Genomic DNA, 15,771 nt, shown 5'->3' with positions numbered 1-15,771 from the left:
TCAGACTACAACCTGTGTGTGACCTATACAGCAGTCATGCATAGCCAGATCGCTCTCAAGCACTGACACAGCACTGTGTAGAATGGTCTGACTGCACTTGATTATGCTCTGCAATGTTTGTGTTGCTAAAGACAGGATGCATTGATGGTGTTCACTCAAAATATTAATGGGAGAATTGTTGGGAGGAATATTTGCATACAGGGAGGGGAGAACCGTAATTAAAATGGGGAAAAAAACAGGGGAAAAATACATTTTTAAGCATATAGATTGCTGCTCTGAGGTTATTTTTGTTGTTTCCCACAGCGAAAGGGATTTTGAAAACTGTACCACATTGATAGTGGAGTGGGATTAAAAAGCACGTATGTATGGCCAATGGTAGACTTGTACCCCCAGTCTACATCTGTTGAGTCAGACTACCTGTACAGGAACTCACCATGCTCTGAGCTCTCGCTGTCACTCTTCTCTTCCCTCACGCCATGCTTCTCAGAGACCCGGCTGTCCTTGTGGTGCGTTCTGTTTGGGTTAATGCCCAACGGTACTTTGGGCTTTCGACCCCTCTTCCTCTTTATGGCCTGACCAGCTGCTCGGTCCTGCCGCAGGTCTGATAGATCAACAGCAAGAGGAGAGCTCAGTTTTGGGATGCTACATAGTAGGCAACAAGTGTGTGAGGCTATATAGTCTCCCTCTATCCCCACCTTTTCCTCCTTGTCTGCAGTGATTCTTGGAGGTATCCTTCTCACTACAGTGCAGCATGCCTGCTGTTGGTGCGCCTCGCTGGGCTGCAGCCTTCTGCTTCAGCTGGGTCACCCGCCTGGCCAGTCTTGAGCTCAGGGTGCTGGGCCGACCTCTGTGCTTACAGCGAGCTTTCATCTGTAGATAGGCAACGGAACAACTAATTATTGACTCATTTCTTTCTGCTAATTGAAACATCCAGGAAAGGAGAAAAAAAAAACAGCGGCAGCAGGAAATGGATGTCAGTGTGTGTGTGTGGATGAATCAGGAGAGATGGCCGAGGGACTGACCTGTGCAGCGCTGAGTCTGTTGAAGTTGTGATTGGACATTGAATTCCTGGCTTTTTCCTCCAGTAAATTCAGCCCGGCCCTGGAAAACATAAAAACACAGCAGAGACGCACTTAAATGAGAATTTATCACACATAAAACAGATCACAGAATCAACCTGATCACACGCTTCTTTTCTCTCAAGGATGATATTCTCTGTAACTCTGCCACTCTGCTCTTTTCTTTCTAGTTTCACTTCCATCTCTGCTGGGTTCATTCATTGTCTCGCTCTCTTCCCACTCTTCTTTTCTGTCTCATAACTTTGATGAGGTAAAAGACAGGCTCTGTCGACCGTCTGCGCAGTTTGACAGCAAACAGAAATATTCAGCGGCCGTGCGAATATGAAACTCAGCTGAATCACCACATAAAAGGGTAAGAATTATCTGGTGTGAAGAAGAGTGGAGAACAGAGAGACAGAGGGAGGAGGAGAATGGTTGAGGGGGAAGGGAAAGAGACAGAGAGAGAGATGAAGCAGTCTCGAGGGAGTCTGTCCGTTGACCGGAGCTTCAGGGCTCAATCGATAAACACTAACCTCTATTGAACACTACTCCTCCCTTCCTCTCCTTCCCTCTCTCTCTCTGTCTCTCTCTTTTTCTCTCTCTCTGTCCTTCCTTCATTGCCTGCATGCTCTCTCACACCACAAGCAGCCAGCACACACACACTGTTAGCAGCTGGTGTCTGAGGCAGGTGAATCTTATATTCCCAGTGAGGGAAGGTTTGGCTCTCAGCATCTCTTCTCCCGGGAGAGGAGAGGAGAGGAGAGGAGAGGAGAGGAGAGGAGAGGAGAAGACAGATATGTCTGTTCATCATTACCTTCAAATCAAATCAAATCCCCCGAATCTTCCGCATGTCACACCCTTTGCACATATACATTCTGATACTTGTGAATGCAGCCAAAAAGTATGTATTCAAATACTTCATACTTTTAGACTTGGCCTGCTTGGCCTTCATTTAAATTAAAGGGAATATTAATGCTTAAATTAAAAGCCTGCTTCCAACTTTGTAGCAAAAATACAGAAGGTCTTTCCCTGTTTCAATATGACAATGCTAATCCATGTTACTGGTTTTATGACTGAGATGTACCTAAATAACTAAAAGCAGTAGCTCAGGTGGTAGAATGAGTTGTTCACTAATTACAGTTCACAATCCCAATGGATCCCTGGTCTCCCTAAAGTGCCCTTGGATAAGACCCTGAATCCCAAGTTCCTCCTAACGGAAGGTGAGCACCTTGCATGGCAGCTTCGTCACCATTGGTGTATGAATGTGTTTGAATGGGTGAATGAGAAATACAATCCTTTGAAGAACCTAACTAAGGTTAGAAGTCGCTCTATAACTGTAGTTACATTTACCAATATCATTTATATTTGAGATAAACTGGAATGGAAAAAACAAATCAGGCCTTAAAGCAGGGGTGTCGACATCCGGTCCTGGAGGGCTGCAATCCTGCATGTTTTAGATGTTTCCTTCTTCCAACACACCTGATTCAAATGATCAGGATCGTTATCAGACTTCTGCAGAGCTTGATGATGAGCTGATCATTTGAATCAGGTGTGTTGGAAGAGGGAAACATCTAAAACATGCAGGATTGCGGCCCTCGAGGACCGCAGTTCGACACCCCTGCCTTAAAGCGTCTTTATGCATCAAACAATGTGACTGCTGGATTCTCAAACAGTGTTTTAAACTATGTCTTCCTGCATCTCTCAGTTGCTGGAAACTTGATAACTGCATCTGGCAAGTTTAATGATTTTCCCAACCTGACAATTATGTCACACAGTGACTGGGTAAGCAGGGTTTAAACTTCTCTCTTGCTCTCTCTTTCTCTCTTTCTTTCTTTCATTTTTTAAAATAATTTTTCACTTAAGTACTATCGTCACTTCATGTCATGTGGGAGAGAATATCAATTGCTGTGGTCTCCTTATTTAAAGATTATTGTGTTTTACTTTACTACACTTGGTCCATGGTGCTAAGATATATTAGTTTCTCTATAAAGGCTGTAAAATTATGAGATATTGGGATTTTTTTTGGTCTTTTTTTGGGTTTGCCTGCATCCATGTCCAAGACTTGTGAGTTTCTTTTGCTTTACACATAAAAAGACACAGGAGGTTTTGAGTCCAATGTAGGACTATTCTTTCATGGCATGTTCAGTCATGGTTTTCTGTCACTGTATTCCCATCAGTTTTTGCTTCTGTTTATGCTACAAAAGTACTTTTTTAACTTTAACAAAACAAAACTGAATGGCTAGGCTTAGGGAAATCATGCATCAGGTTCAATACACTGGTGCAAAGGCAAAACTCTGGTTGTTTTCAACAATGCTAGAGTGATGAATGGTGCGCAAAGAATACCCCCTAAATAACAAAAGCACTTCACAATTTTACAGACTTTTTGTGAAAATAAGTGTGACTTTTTAGAGCAACTATTAACTCATTTGCCTTCAGATGTGGTTGGAAGACAAATCACTCAAACTGGTCATTATTACTCAGTTTCATGCTGTGCTTAACTGAGAGCAAATCCCTGGAGCCACGTTATTGAGGAAAGCCAGCGCAAAGAAATGACAGCTGTTATAGTAGCATAATAAGGCTAGTGGTTTAGGAATAAACTGTTCCACAATATAAATGCTCAGGTGTCCACACACTTTTGGCTATATAGCGTGTATGTGTTTCGAGACAAATAGTCTGTTGAGTTTGCAGTGTTACTATTCCTCTTCATCTCTCACTCTCACTGTTTTATTTCACCCTCCCCAACTCTCATGAGAAGATGAAAGAGTAAACAAATGATACATCGCTTGTTAATAACCGCAGAAATGCTGCTCAGACACGTAGCGACCAGCTCTACTAATTAAACAAGTTCTGCGTGGATGTGTGTGGTGCAACGGCATGTATGACTAAAGGCTTTCATTGTCATTTTCATTAGCGCTTTCTAATCATGGTAACCGTGACAAACCTTGAGTTTCTCTAATCATTTTATCAAGGCGAGGGGTGCACATGCTAACAGAGGTGGGGCATCATGAGAAAACACATTTATCATGGCCGCATGTGAGTGTGTGTGTGCTTTGTGCAGGAATGTGTGTCTGCATGAAAGTTTGCATGTCTGAGGTGTTAAATAATGTGTGGTTGTGTGTTGCAGCTGGTGGGGGTGGCGTTGAGTCATTTATCACTGTAATAACTGTACATCAGGACTTTGTCCGGCTGTATTAATGTATGCTAGAGGTTCACATGGAATCAGGACATAATCAATACAAGTGATAAATATGATTAAAAGTGATTAATGGTGATTAATGAAGCCCTCATCTCCATTACCTTCTCTCATTAAAAAATCACACCCAGCTCACAGCTCCCATCACATAACCAGCTCTGTGTATGTGTGCATGTGTGTGTGTCTGAGCAGCTCCTTCCAGTGCCCAATCAAGCAAATCATCAGCTATAGAGCATTCGAATCAATTCAGCTGAAGAAGAACTTCTTGAAAATCAACCGTGCCTTTCACTAAAAACACAAACAGAAATCAGGATGAATGAGCTGGGCTTGCCAATCACACTGATTATACTGACGCAATATCAGAGGACTGACCTGAGTCTTTTGGAGCTCTCTGCAGCAGCTGGGCCGGGGGTGGACTTGCGCTTGCGGGGGCGGCCGGGCCCCCGGCGAGCAGGGCTACGAGACGTCTCCTCTTTCCTGCAGAGAGAGGAAGACCAGAAGAAGGAGGAGGATGGAGGGAGAGATTAAAGATGCAGTCAGGACGGCAGGAGAAATCAGGAGGAAGCTTGTATCGGCTACAGGTCAAACTGCATTAAGTATGAGCAGGCAGCAAGTCCTGATAAATCAGGAGGATGCAGCATGAAAGCAGAATTGTGAATGTTGGAAAGCATAATTCAATCTAGACGTGTGTGTGTGTGTGTGTGTCTAGGTGTGTGTGTGTGTGTGTGTCTGTGTGCGCGCTGTGTCTGCTCACTGGTGGTCGTGTTTCCTCTGTAGTTTGGCCAGTTCTCTCTGTTTCTCTTTGTAGCGGCGCTGTAGCTCAGCCAGCTGGACACGCATGGCCAGCTCCTCCCCTCCCATCGTCTCCATGGAGCCCTTCACTGGGCACACCTGACACGCACACACACACACACACACACACGCACAAACATGGACACAGACACACGTGGACACACACAAAGCACAGGAATTTAAATGCTGAACACAAACTTCAGTTCAACAGTCACTGGATATGTAGCCAGCTTGTGTTTGGCCAGCTTGTTGATTACTTTCCCGTAACCAAAAGCTCAGACGTTTGATCCCTAAAGCAGCTCATTTTTGTTAACCAGCAGCTTCGACTCTTAAAGGTGGAATTTCTCAGAGGCCACAGAGATCCTTGCTAAAATTTTGTCACAAATAAGTAGCATCAAAAAAGTAAAATATTGTTCTGTTACTAATTTAAAGATTATTAAGAGTAGTTATCTGCTATGTTGTAGATAAATGAAATAGCATCAAATATACAGACATAACTGAGGCCATCCTTTTTATGGACGTTTCTGGAGCTTAATTGGAGACATACAGGTGAACAAGGCAACACTTTAAACTATCACCTTTAGCCCACACGAACTTAAAATAAATTGACAGTTAGACACAATTAAAGTTTTACCTTTTTGCCCGCTCGACTGCCGCTAAATTCAATAATTTCTCTTTTATTATGTTTTGTTTGGTCTCTTAACTTTACGTTACTTTAGTGTTGGAGTCAACCGTTACATTTTTTCAGTTTCCGTATTTTCCGTCCGATGTCCTTTCAAAATAAAAGCACTTCCGTTTAACGTTAAATAACGAAATTAAAAGCATAAAACATTCATACGTGGCAGATTAACGCATTAATTAATAAATTTGAATAATAATAACAACATTCAATAACTTCAGAATAAGTAACGTTTGAATTACGTACACCTGTATTTTAGTGTTCAGCTTGTCTTATGTTGATTTGTTTTTTGTCTGTCTAAATGTTCCATGCTGTGTTTTATTTACTGTTACGTTATTTATAGCGTTCCACTGCACTGCAAAGCACTTCATAACTACTGTTTGAAAAGTGTTACACAAATAAAATTATTACGACAATGTTATACGGTGTGAAACTTGTCCATTTATCATTTGCATCACTGATGATGACCAGTGGGCCTTTTCTGCTGGTTTCTCACTTGTTCAGTTTCTTGCTTTTAAACTATAAGATGCATAAAGGGAAAATGCAACACAGCCTACCCTCTGCATCGTGTTGGGCTTTACTAAAGTTTTATAAAAAAATAAATCAGGTGTGTGTCCATTGTTTAACACTTCAACCAGCCTCATTTTAGCATGAATGATTTATGAGTGCATACATAAACGGAGAATACACATTCACTGAAGCCTCACCGGCTCGTGGCGAGGCGTCCAGCTGCACTTCCGGCGCAGGTTGAGCCTCTTCCTGATTGGACACTGCTGGTCAGCCCCCACATTCACAGTCCCTCCCCCCATCTCCAGGGCACGGGCGGCCGCCAGCGTCGCCAGACTGTGGAGGTCAAAGGTCAGCATGTCCTCACCTGCACGGAGACGGATTGTTTCAATTTAGATTGGTACATCACATCGTGGCTGACACAGTGTTATAAAACATGCTGTGCGCTGAACGGATTTATTTCTGCGGCGATGAAACGATGCCTTGAAAAGTGGTGATATTTATGATATTAGCTGTGTAGTTTATTTGATGTATACTGGTGTTCATGCCTAATCGTACACACAGACACACACACGAGGGGGAGCGGGAGAGAACGATCTCTACATCTGTCACTGTCATTAACTCTGTCATTGTCACAGCACCAGCAGATGAAACAGAATATTCATGAGACAGTCCACACACACACACACACACACACACACCTATGCAAATAAAACACACTCAATCTGAATACACACAGGCACCTACAACATTTTCGCTGAGCTACGCAGACATGGGCAAACTGCATGAGTGTATGTGAGGGAGAAGAGGAGAGAAGGAGAACGACGGGTGGTAGGAGGAGGAGGAGGAGGAGGACCGCGGCGCAGTGAGAAGAAGGGAGGGAGGGATGGGGAGTAAAGGGGAGGAGAAGCAATAAGAGGCAAAGTGTTTATTGAGCTATCTATTTATTCTCCTACAGCTCCTCATTATGGACATGGACAGAATCCAATTTCCCCTTCGAGGAGAAGACGAGGAGAGAAGACAAGGAGATGAGGAGACGAGGAGAGGAGGTGAGAGGTTTTACTGGATCGCTCACAGTCTGTGCACTGGAGCTGCAAGGCCTATTCACTGACATCTGACATTATTAAAACCTGTGCGCGCGAGCGAGAGAGATAGAGACAGAAATGCGGTAAGCAGGAGAGAAAAGGAGAGAGAAGAGGGTCGGAAAGGATGGAGTCTTTGTCTGTGAGGAGAGAAGTGGGAGTGAAAGAACAAACGGATGTGAGAACGACAGGTAACTCCTCCGAGAGCGACGGAGCGAGCGGGAAAAAGGCAGCGAGATGTGGCTTTGTCCTGTCCCGGCTCGCAGAGGTCAATGCCATCTCATCTGTCAGACCTCTGAGCCAATGGCACACTCCGATTACACTGACAGGATGACATCACCACTGACATCACCAACGCCTAGTTTAGTATCCTGGAGGATGGCCACAATCGATAGATACCTTCCGCCCACAGCATACCACACACACATACACACTCATCTTTGCACAGTAATAATACCATACTGTGTCTCGAACGGGGGTGAAGGGTGTAATAAGAGGCGGCACAGGGGATTTCAAGGGGAAAAACAAAAACAGTGGAGGAAAATTAAAAACCATTACAGTCGATATGGGCCTAGTCATCATTAGAGGCCATTAAGAAAGTTTATTGAGATGATAGAAAATGTGAAGAAATAAAGAAAACTATGAAACAAACAGCTCCTCTGTCTACGTGTAAATAGAAACAATTGTGCTAATTTATATGAGGGGAGGGAGTGAGCATCTCCTGATTCCTTAATCTGTAATTGTGATCTCCAGTGAACAGCTGAGATATCCATCTGCATCAAGCAGCGCCATAAATGCATCTGTCTGGGATCGGTTTCATCTCCCGAACGCATCCACAATGACAAAAACGCCATCAGCAGTATTAATAACATTCTATGCTATGAGGCCAGAGCGGGTTTTAAATAAATGTGTTGCAATTTGGAGAACGTTTTCCACGCCACGACAGGACTTATTGATTTCACACCTATTACACATGCTAGCCACGTGCACGGACATGTAAACAAATGCACACTCACACTCTCTGTATCTCACACACTCACACACACACACACACGCAGACACACACACACACAAACATGCACAGACAGGAGCTGAGCGACTTATGATTTTTACACTTATTAATTCCGTCAACAAGGCTTGCAGAGGCAGGATTTACACACAAGATTACATTGGTTTAATAAAAAAAGAAAAAAGAAAAAAGAAAAAGGAGGAGAAGCGAGTGAGGGGAAAAAAAATAACAAAGAGAGAGGAGGAGGGGAGGCGGGAGGAGGCGCAGGCAGGGAGCAGGCAGCCTGGTGGAGAGACACATAGACTCTGATGGAGGAGAGCAGGGATTCATCTGGGATTACTTAACAGCTTACACACACACACACACACACACAAGTGAGCACATCACGCACAAAACATACACACACAGATGCTGGCATAAATAAAAACACTTTCTCTCAGAGGGACGAGGGGAAAATAGGAGCGCTTACAGGAGAAGTGTTTTAAAGGAAAGGGTCTAATTAGCAAAGCAAGACGCCAGAGCCTGGGGGACACATTGGGCAGAGTGTGTGGTGTGTGTGGTGTGAGTGTGAGTGTGTGTGCGTGTGTGTGTGTGTGTGTCCTGGCTTGTGTCTGAAGCTTAGCTTGTTTGTCCATCTCTGTGTCCCCTCAACACACACACACACCCTTCCCAGAGGGGAAAATATGGTCTACAGGCAAGAACAGAGCGTAAGAGCCAAGGAAGGAAGCAGGACAGTTAGTGGGAAATTTTTGTGTCTGCATGTGTGTGTGTTTGTGTGTGACATGATACACATCTGGATTGCACACATCTCCCAGGCCGCTGTTTTTGTTCTCTGAACACGTGTGTGCTTTCGTGGAGGCAAGAAAATAAAAATTAGGGTAACCCACAAATTTTTAGGGGCATTTTGGTCCTTTTACACTAACAAGACAATACAAAATGTTGTGTTGAGGGGGCTTTTAAATTTTCATTTTTATTCCAGAGGCATTCAACTTTTAAAGGTTTTGAAAATGGAAAACAATGCCAGACATGTAAGCAAGTTTGAGAGTTTGCGTTTTATTACCTTCAGTCTCTTTTTCCTTGCTCTCCCTGCTCCTCTGCTGGATCTCCAGCTCAGCTAGTTCCCCCAGTATCTCCATACCGTGGTGGGAGGAAGGGCATGGGGCCTGGTCAACAGGTACTGGTGGGTACAAGGCATCTCTGGTGGCGCACAGAGCCGCGGCGATCAGGAGCTCCAGGCTCCACATGTAGGCCCCTTGGAGCTGGGCCGCTGTATTCACCATGGGAGGGACAATTGGGTCAGCAGATGAGGAAGAAGCAGGAGGACTACATATTAATTCCACCAACTCCTCATTTGGACTTATCCTACTCTCCTCCTCTTCCTCCTCATCCTCAACCACCTCTACATTCTCTCCATCTTTGCACCCATCCTCCTCCTCGACCTCCTTCTCTTCAGGCTCTACAGGCACAGAGACAGTACATTCTGTTGGTTCAGGCTCCATTTTCTCTTCCTCATCCTCCTCCATGTCCTCTTTTCCATTCTCCCTATCATCCTCCTGCTCTTTGGATAGCTGAGGCTCCTCCAGGCCAGCCTTCTGGCCCGGGCAACCCAGAGAGAGCTCTACTTTTAGGGTTTTGCCTGTGGCTGTGGCTGGGCAAGCTGGATCTGGGACTGGAGCTGGGAAAGGGCATGGCGGCAATCCAGAAATCTTGCTCTGGGGCTCGGAGACGGAGCATCCTTTTGTTTCCTTCCTCGCCTCTTCTGTAACTCCACTCTGGGATTCCACCACTTCACAGCCTCTCCCATTCTCTTCTTTCCGCATTTCTTCTTCTACAGTGAGAGGCTGGATGTGGCATGAGTGTGGGAGGGATTTGGAGTCAGGCTCTGCTGGCTCTTCCTCCACCGTAGGCTGCTCAGCCAGTCGGGCTTCAGGAGGCGAGGGCCCGGCCTTGTAACCCATGGTGATGGGAGGGTAGGTATAAACAGGTGGCAGGTCTGGTGGGAAGAAGAGAGACCAAAGGTCAAATAGGTCCACTGACATGAAACTGACATCCAGTCTGAATGTCAAATTTCAGACTGACACAAAGCAAAATGTATTCATCTACAAAAAACAGAAATTCTCTGTTGCCTTTTTGTGTTTTAAATTCATTGCCAGTCTATTCAGGCAGACAGGATGAAGCACGTGATTACAGTTGGAATAATACATTAACAGCAAGGTGCCGAAAACACAGTGTGTATTTATACAGCATGTGTGTGTGAGCGTGTGTGTGTGTGTGTGTGTGTGTAGAAGTGTGAGTATATAGATCTATGTGGGATATTGATGACACCCTGCCGTTTTCCTGTGATTGCAGCAGCAGCCCTGTCACCCCTGCTCTCTTATTATTGATGGTATCCCTCCGCCCCCTGACAACGCAGCCAGATGAATGCGTATCCTTCCGCCTGTACTTCTCAAGGACCCCTGAAGGATAAGGAGGCTCTGTCTGAAGATTTCACTGACCTTCCTCTTGTGACACACATGCAAGTGCACTGGTAGGTCACACACATACATGCAAAGAGCACCCATATGCTTTCTCTGCCCTAAATAGCTGGCCTGCCCACTGTCCCTCTTTAGTAGAAAAAAAGTGCACACATACACTCAAGGACACACAGAGTAAGGGATCAGCCATGCTTCAAACAATTTCTGCAAAATCAAAAGAATACTACGCTTCAAAGACTGGTGCCGCATTTCGGCAGCATCTCTCCCCCTCTCTTCGTTTTTTTGTTTTTTTTTAAATCTCTCACACTATATCTCTCTATTTCTCTGTCCTGTTTGCTTCAAATTTTTGTCATCTGATGGTTCAACCTGCTGGTAAAGTTCTTTCAATTCAGACACTGCATTTATTAACCAGCCTGTAGGCTTGTCCACACGCACCTGGCTCCAGGGATTGTGGGTAGTCCTGAGGTGGCTGTCCCTCTCCTCTGTCGCTGCCTCTGTCCAGCCCTTTAGAGAGGTGTGAAGGAGCAGGGCTGAGTGCTGGGGAGCGTGGAGCTGCTGCAGCCGGACTTGGCGCAGGGGTCAGAGGATTCGGTGGGTGCGGACGCGTGGACGGGGAGTGGTAGCAGGGGGACTGACGGCTGCTGGGACACATTCCTGGAGACGGGGTGGATGTCTTAGGTGGAGGGGGGGTGTGAGAGAAGGGTTTGGCTGCATGGGCGGAGGTGGTGGATGAAGAAGAGGAAGAAGAAGAGGGAGTTCTGGAGGCTGAAGATTCATGAGGAGAGTCCTCTATTGTGATAGCGTGCTCCTCATGTTTTCTCTTTGAGAGACGAAATAGAGAGAAAATTATTAGGAATAATTCTCACAACATGTGTATTTATACATAATATTACTTCTAAACTTTGGTGCATTATACCACTTTAACACCATAGCATTTTTTTAAAATCTAGATGGCCAGTTGTGACAGTACACACAAACACAAATGCCCAGAGCCTGTTAGAAAAGCCATGAAAAATTAATTGTTGTATGTGTTGGCCACACTGTTTGATTGCCAAATGATCTGGCAATGTGAGAGTGCAAAAGCACCACACCAACACCTCTTTATCAGTGCAACCTTTTTCCAGCAAAAAGAGGAAGCCACTGGCTTATAAATAAATACTGCTTAGTGTGATTTTGCACATTTTTTGTGTTGAGAAATAAGGACATCAGATAATGATAAGTGGGGCTGTAATCTGCTCCTTACAACTTAAAGGGAGAACATGAACCTTCACAATATTTCAACACTTCCTAATTCGCACTTGCCCACAATTTCACAATAATATGTAAACATAATTTTATGATTCTAGAGCAACTCCTCTTTCGAAATGTTTCTGGGGTTATGCTAAAATCAGCCTTACATGTCCCAACGATTGGCGTTGCATGTGCTCCATTGCTCGCTGCTGCTGCTGGTGCTGATGCTGCAGGGCGTACAGCTCCTGTTGCCGTAGGAATGAGCGGGAGTAGACTGGGTGATGCTGCAGGTGAGGAGGAGGGCCTCTGCCTCCATACACAGGGGGCCACAGACCTGATTGCTCCAGAACATCTAGAGGAGAAATGACAAAAAAGCCACAGATAGTAAATGAGCAATTGTTTGATTTGAATAACAGAAAAATGATCTAAATAAACAAAGGAGGACATTGCCATTTTACAAAGTCATTCCAATACATTTTTTAAATAAATGAGCAGAACAGACATATTTTCATGGCTGCAACAACCCAGGGTAGTCAGAAAGAAAAACTATGCCACTGGACTCCTGAACCGCCCCAGTGAATATGTGGGATTGCAGAGAGGCTGTGGCCGTTTAACTGGAGATTTAACAGTTGTGGCTTGAATGAGCTGCATGTCGGTCTCAGACACAGTCAGTGAGTCCTGAATGCATGCTTCACATCCTACAAACACCTGCTTTAACTCTTTCTCTGTCTTTTTCTGTGGAGGGGAACACACATTTTTGTTCAGGCCCCACCTTAAGCACACATGAATTCAGACCCACACACATCCACACAAACATATACACACATCCCTCCTTGGCTGCCTTGTCGCTGGGAACCTTTGTTCTGTGAGATTAGCCTGAGTGGGCTAATGTTTCCCAGGGGAAGGGTTCAGTGGATGCACTTCCCCTCTCTGCAGGAACTCTCACGGAGTGAGGCAAGGGAGGCGGGAGATAATTAAATTTCACAGCCTGTTTGCAAAGCAGCACTGACACACAGACACACACACACACACCACACACACAAAGACAAACACATTCTTTTCTCACTCTAGCAATGGCTGAGACGAACAACACAACCCTTAACATAACGTATTGTTTCGGACATGAACACAACTTCAGATACACACACACACACACACACACATACACACACAGCACAAAGTCCAGTCCAAACACATCAGTGCTCCACCACAAGAGAGATGAAACGCCAGTTAAAATGGTTTGCATAATGCTGGGCACATGCAGAGGGGGGCAATGGAATAGCTGCTCCCATTAACGAAGCTATAAAACATGGTCCCACTGACAGAGGGACTTAGTTGAGCATTATATTATGATTAGCCAATGATACTAAAACTCTGGGAGAGAAATGGCAGCAGCTTTGATGGTACAAATGGAGAGAAGGAGGGAGGCAGGGGGGCAGTAAGTGTGGGTACACAGCAGCGACTATAGGCTCTGCTGGCTGTGTGGGTCCTGTTGTTTTCGTAAGAAGGTGCTCAGCGTACCAAGGTGATGATGAGTCCCGGGTTCAGTAGGAAGAACCACAAGTGGAGAGTTAGGGTCTTGAGTAAGTGACCCCAAGACAGGCTGCAAAGGGCTGGGCAGACCTGGTGGGAAACCGGGGCTCATCCCCACGTGGCTCAGGCCTGAAATAAAGGCATACATATAATAAATGAATAGAGCAACACTGATACTTATTTTACACCCTCTGAAAGCTAGTGGTGAATTTATCACACATTGATCCAACACATCAATATGAAGTACAATAAAAATGCACATGAACTTGAATAAAAATCACCAAGGTGAGAGCATTAAAAGTACAGAACCAATTCTAGGTGTAAAGCAAAACTGTGCACACTGGACAGTCAGAAACATCAGAAGCTAGGTGACCAAATGGTTAGCAGTGAGCCATTGGTTTGATTCCCACCTGGCCCAGACCTTTCCTGAATGTTATTTTCCTGCTCTCTTTACTCAGATTCCTTGTCAATGTCCACTGTCTCTTTCTATTAAAGGTGGAAATGCCAAAAAAAAACTGTATCTTAGGTGGGTCATTCCATAAAAAATCCATCTGTGCCTCCTGTCTAACCCACTCAGTCATCAGATTCCTTTTATATAATACCTTTTCTATGTATAACGAAGACATGCAAAATTTTACCTTCACACTATGAATTATCAGAAAACAGATAACACATCCAGAGTACCAATGCCTGTTTCTATTACTCTGTCATAGACATTAAACTGGTGAAGTTTTACCATTGAAACTAGGATATATCCCATGATATTGATGCTCAAAGTTGGTTAAATGAAAACTGTGCTGAACAAAAATGAGATTTTGCCTTCAGATTGTGACACCTGGAGTGGATGTAAAATTGATTTGGTTGCAGAGCTCAAATGCGTTTTTCAGCCCTGAAACCTTTTCCCTGTATGTATGAGGTTATGAGGGCGCAAAAATGCTGGAAAAAGTGACATGACCTGAATTTGTACTTTAAGGGGCCTTAACTCAGAAAATATTCAGAGTACAAAATTAAAAAAATTGCATGGACTCATTAAATACACTAAAGGCATAGTCCATAAATAATCTGATGATTCTGTGGGGTCAGGGGGGATCGTTTTTCAGATCTGGCTGATTTTTTTGAGTTTTTTAGGGAATGTCTAGGTGCTCCCTGTTTACTCTACTCACTGTATGAATGTCCCATCCAGAGGGAGGGACTTCCTGTCCTCTGCATCCAGTGGTGGTGAGCTGGGTGAGCATGTGCAGCAGGGTCTGCCCCTAACTGGCTTGTTCCTCCAGGGACCAAGAGGTGAGAGGTCAGGTCACCGTGGCAACTACTAGAAGGGTGGATCCTGGCGAACTCCACGCAATCCTTGTTTTCCCTGTCACGGCACAAGGCGGGATGAACTTTGTCATTATCTTGATTATCCCTCTTATTGTCATCATCATCACCGTCATTATGATCATTATCTTCATCCTTGTCATCTTCATTACCACTACTACCATTATAATCATCAAGAAAAGGAAATGTGACGGCAACAGGAACAGCCATCATCTAGTGCCTGGTCTATGAGTTCTCATTATATGTTTTCTTCCCTTAATATGACTACATAATAAGAGCCTGATACTTCAGAGACATCCATATTAGTCTCCGTAACATTAATGCACCACATCTCATCTTCAGGAGAAAGAGAGAGAGAGGGGAAGCGAGAAAGTGAGGGGGTACTGAAATACTACATCAAAGGGTGAGAAGAGTAAATGGAGTGAGGGGATGAGAGAAAAGAGAAGCAGAGCTTCAGATTGGGAGAGAGAAGCCACAAGAATAAAAGAACTGCAGCTTATCAGATGAGAAGAAAAATGAATAGATGCTACTGTGTATGTGTGAGTGTATATTTGTATGTGTTTATGACTTAATGTGTACCTGATGATCATTTCTCTGTCTCTGTCCAGGTGGTGAAGACTGATCTGGTCCTCGGTCATCCTCTTCCTCTCCTCTGCCTCACGACCAAGAGGATACACAGGGCGTGACACCCCTGAAACATAAATACAACAGGAGAAACATGCTGACAGTTACTGACATTCTCCCAGCACCACTCGTATGCATACGGTCATATTGTGATGTTCATTTCATGTCTGAAACAGTATCTTTCTTTTGTACCTACTAATTCTTAGTGTACCTCATTTAGTTTAATGACAAACAGTGATGGTCTACAATACCTAGAAGACCTTTGGAAACTGC

At 44.5% G+C, this 15,771-nt stretch overlaps 1 protein-coding gene across 1 annotated transcript in view; it reads right to left on the bottom strand.

The window, feature by feature from the left end:
• The window catches only part of LOC103372817 (BAH and coiled-coil domain-containing protein 1-like), a 58,833-nt gene that overhangs the window by 12,827 nt on the left and 30,235 nt on the right, over positions 1-15,771 (bottom strand). The window contains exons 6-17 of the mRNA XM_008302555.1: positions 15,454-15,565; positions 14,721-14,914; positions 13,546-13,686; positions 12,192-12,376; positions 11,230-11,614; positions 9,381-10,313; positions 6,430-6,596; positions 5,006-5,142; positions 4,624-4,728; positions 1,023-1,101; positions 696-870; positions 434-601 (exon numbers count right to left, since the gene is read on the bottom strand). Coding sequence (XP_008300777.1) covers positions 434-601; positions 696-870; positions 1,023-1,101; positions 4,624-4,728; positions 5,006-5,142; positions 6,430-6,596; positions 9,381-10,313; positions 11,230-11,614; positions 12,192-12,376; positions 13,546-13,686; positions 14,721-14,914; positions 15,454-15,565 — 2,781 coding nt within the window. The remainder of the gene's footprint in view (positions 1-433; positions 602-695; positions 871-1,022; positions 1,102-4,623; positions 4,729-5,005; positions 5,143-6,429; positions 6,597-9,380; positions 10,314-11,229; positions 11,615-12,191; positions 12,377-13,545; positions 13,687-14,720; positions 14,915-15,453; positions 15,566-15,771) is intronic.

Source organism: Stegastes partitus, unplaced genomic scaffold (genome assembly GCF_000690725.1).
Source record: "Stegastes partitus isolate 25-593 unplaced genomic scaffold, Stegastes_partitus-1.0.2 Scaffold1837, whole genome shotgun sequence".
NCBI classification, from domain to species: domain Eukaryota; kingdom Metazoa; phylum Chordata; class Actinopteri; family Pomacentridae; genus Stegastes; species Stegastes partitus.
Note: the sequence above shows the minus strand (reverse complement) of the source record. Positions and strands in the feature narration are given on the sequence as shown.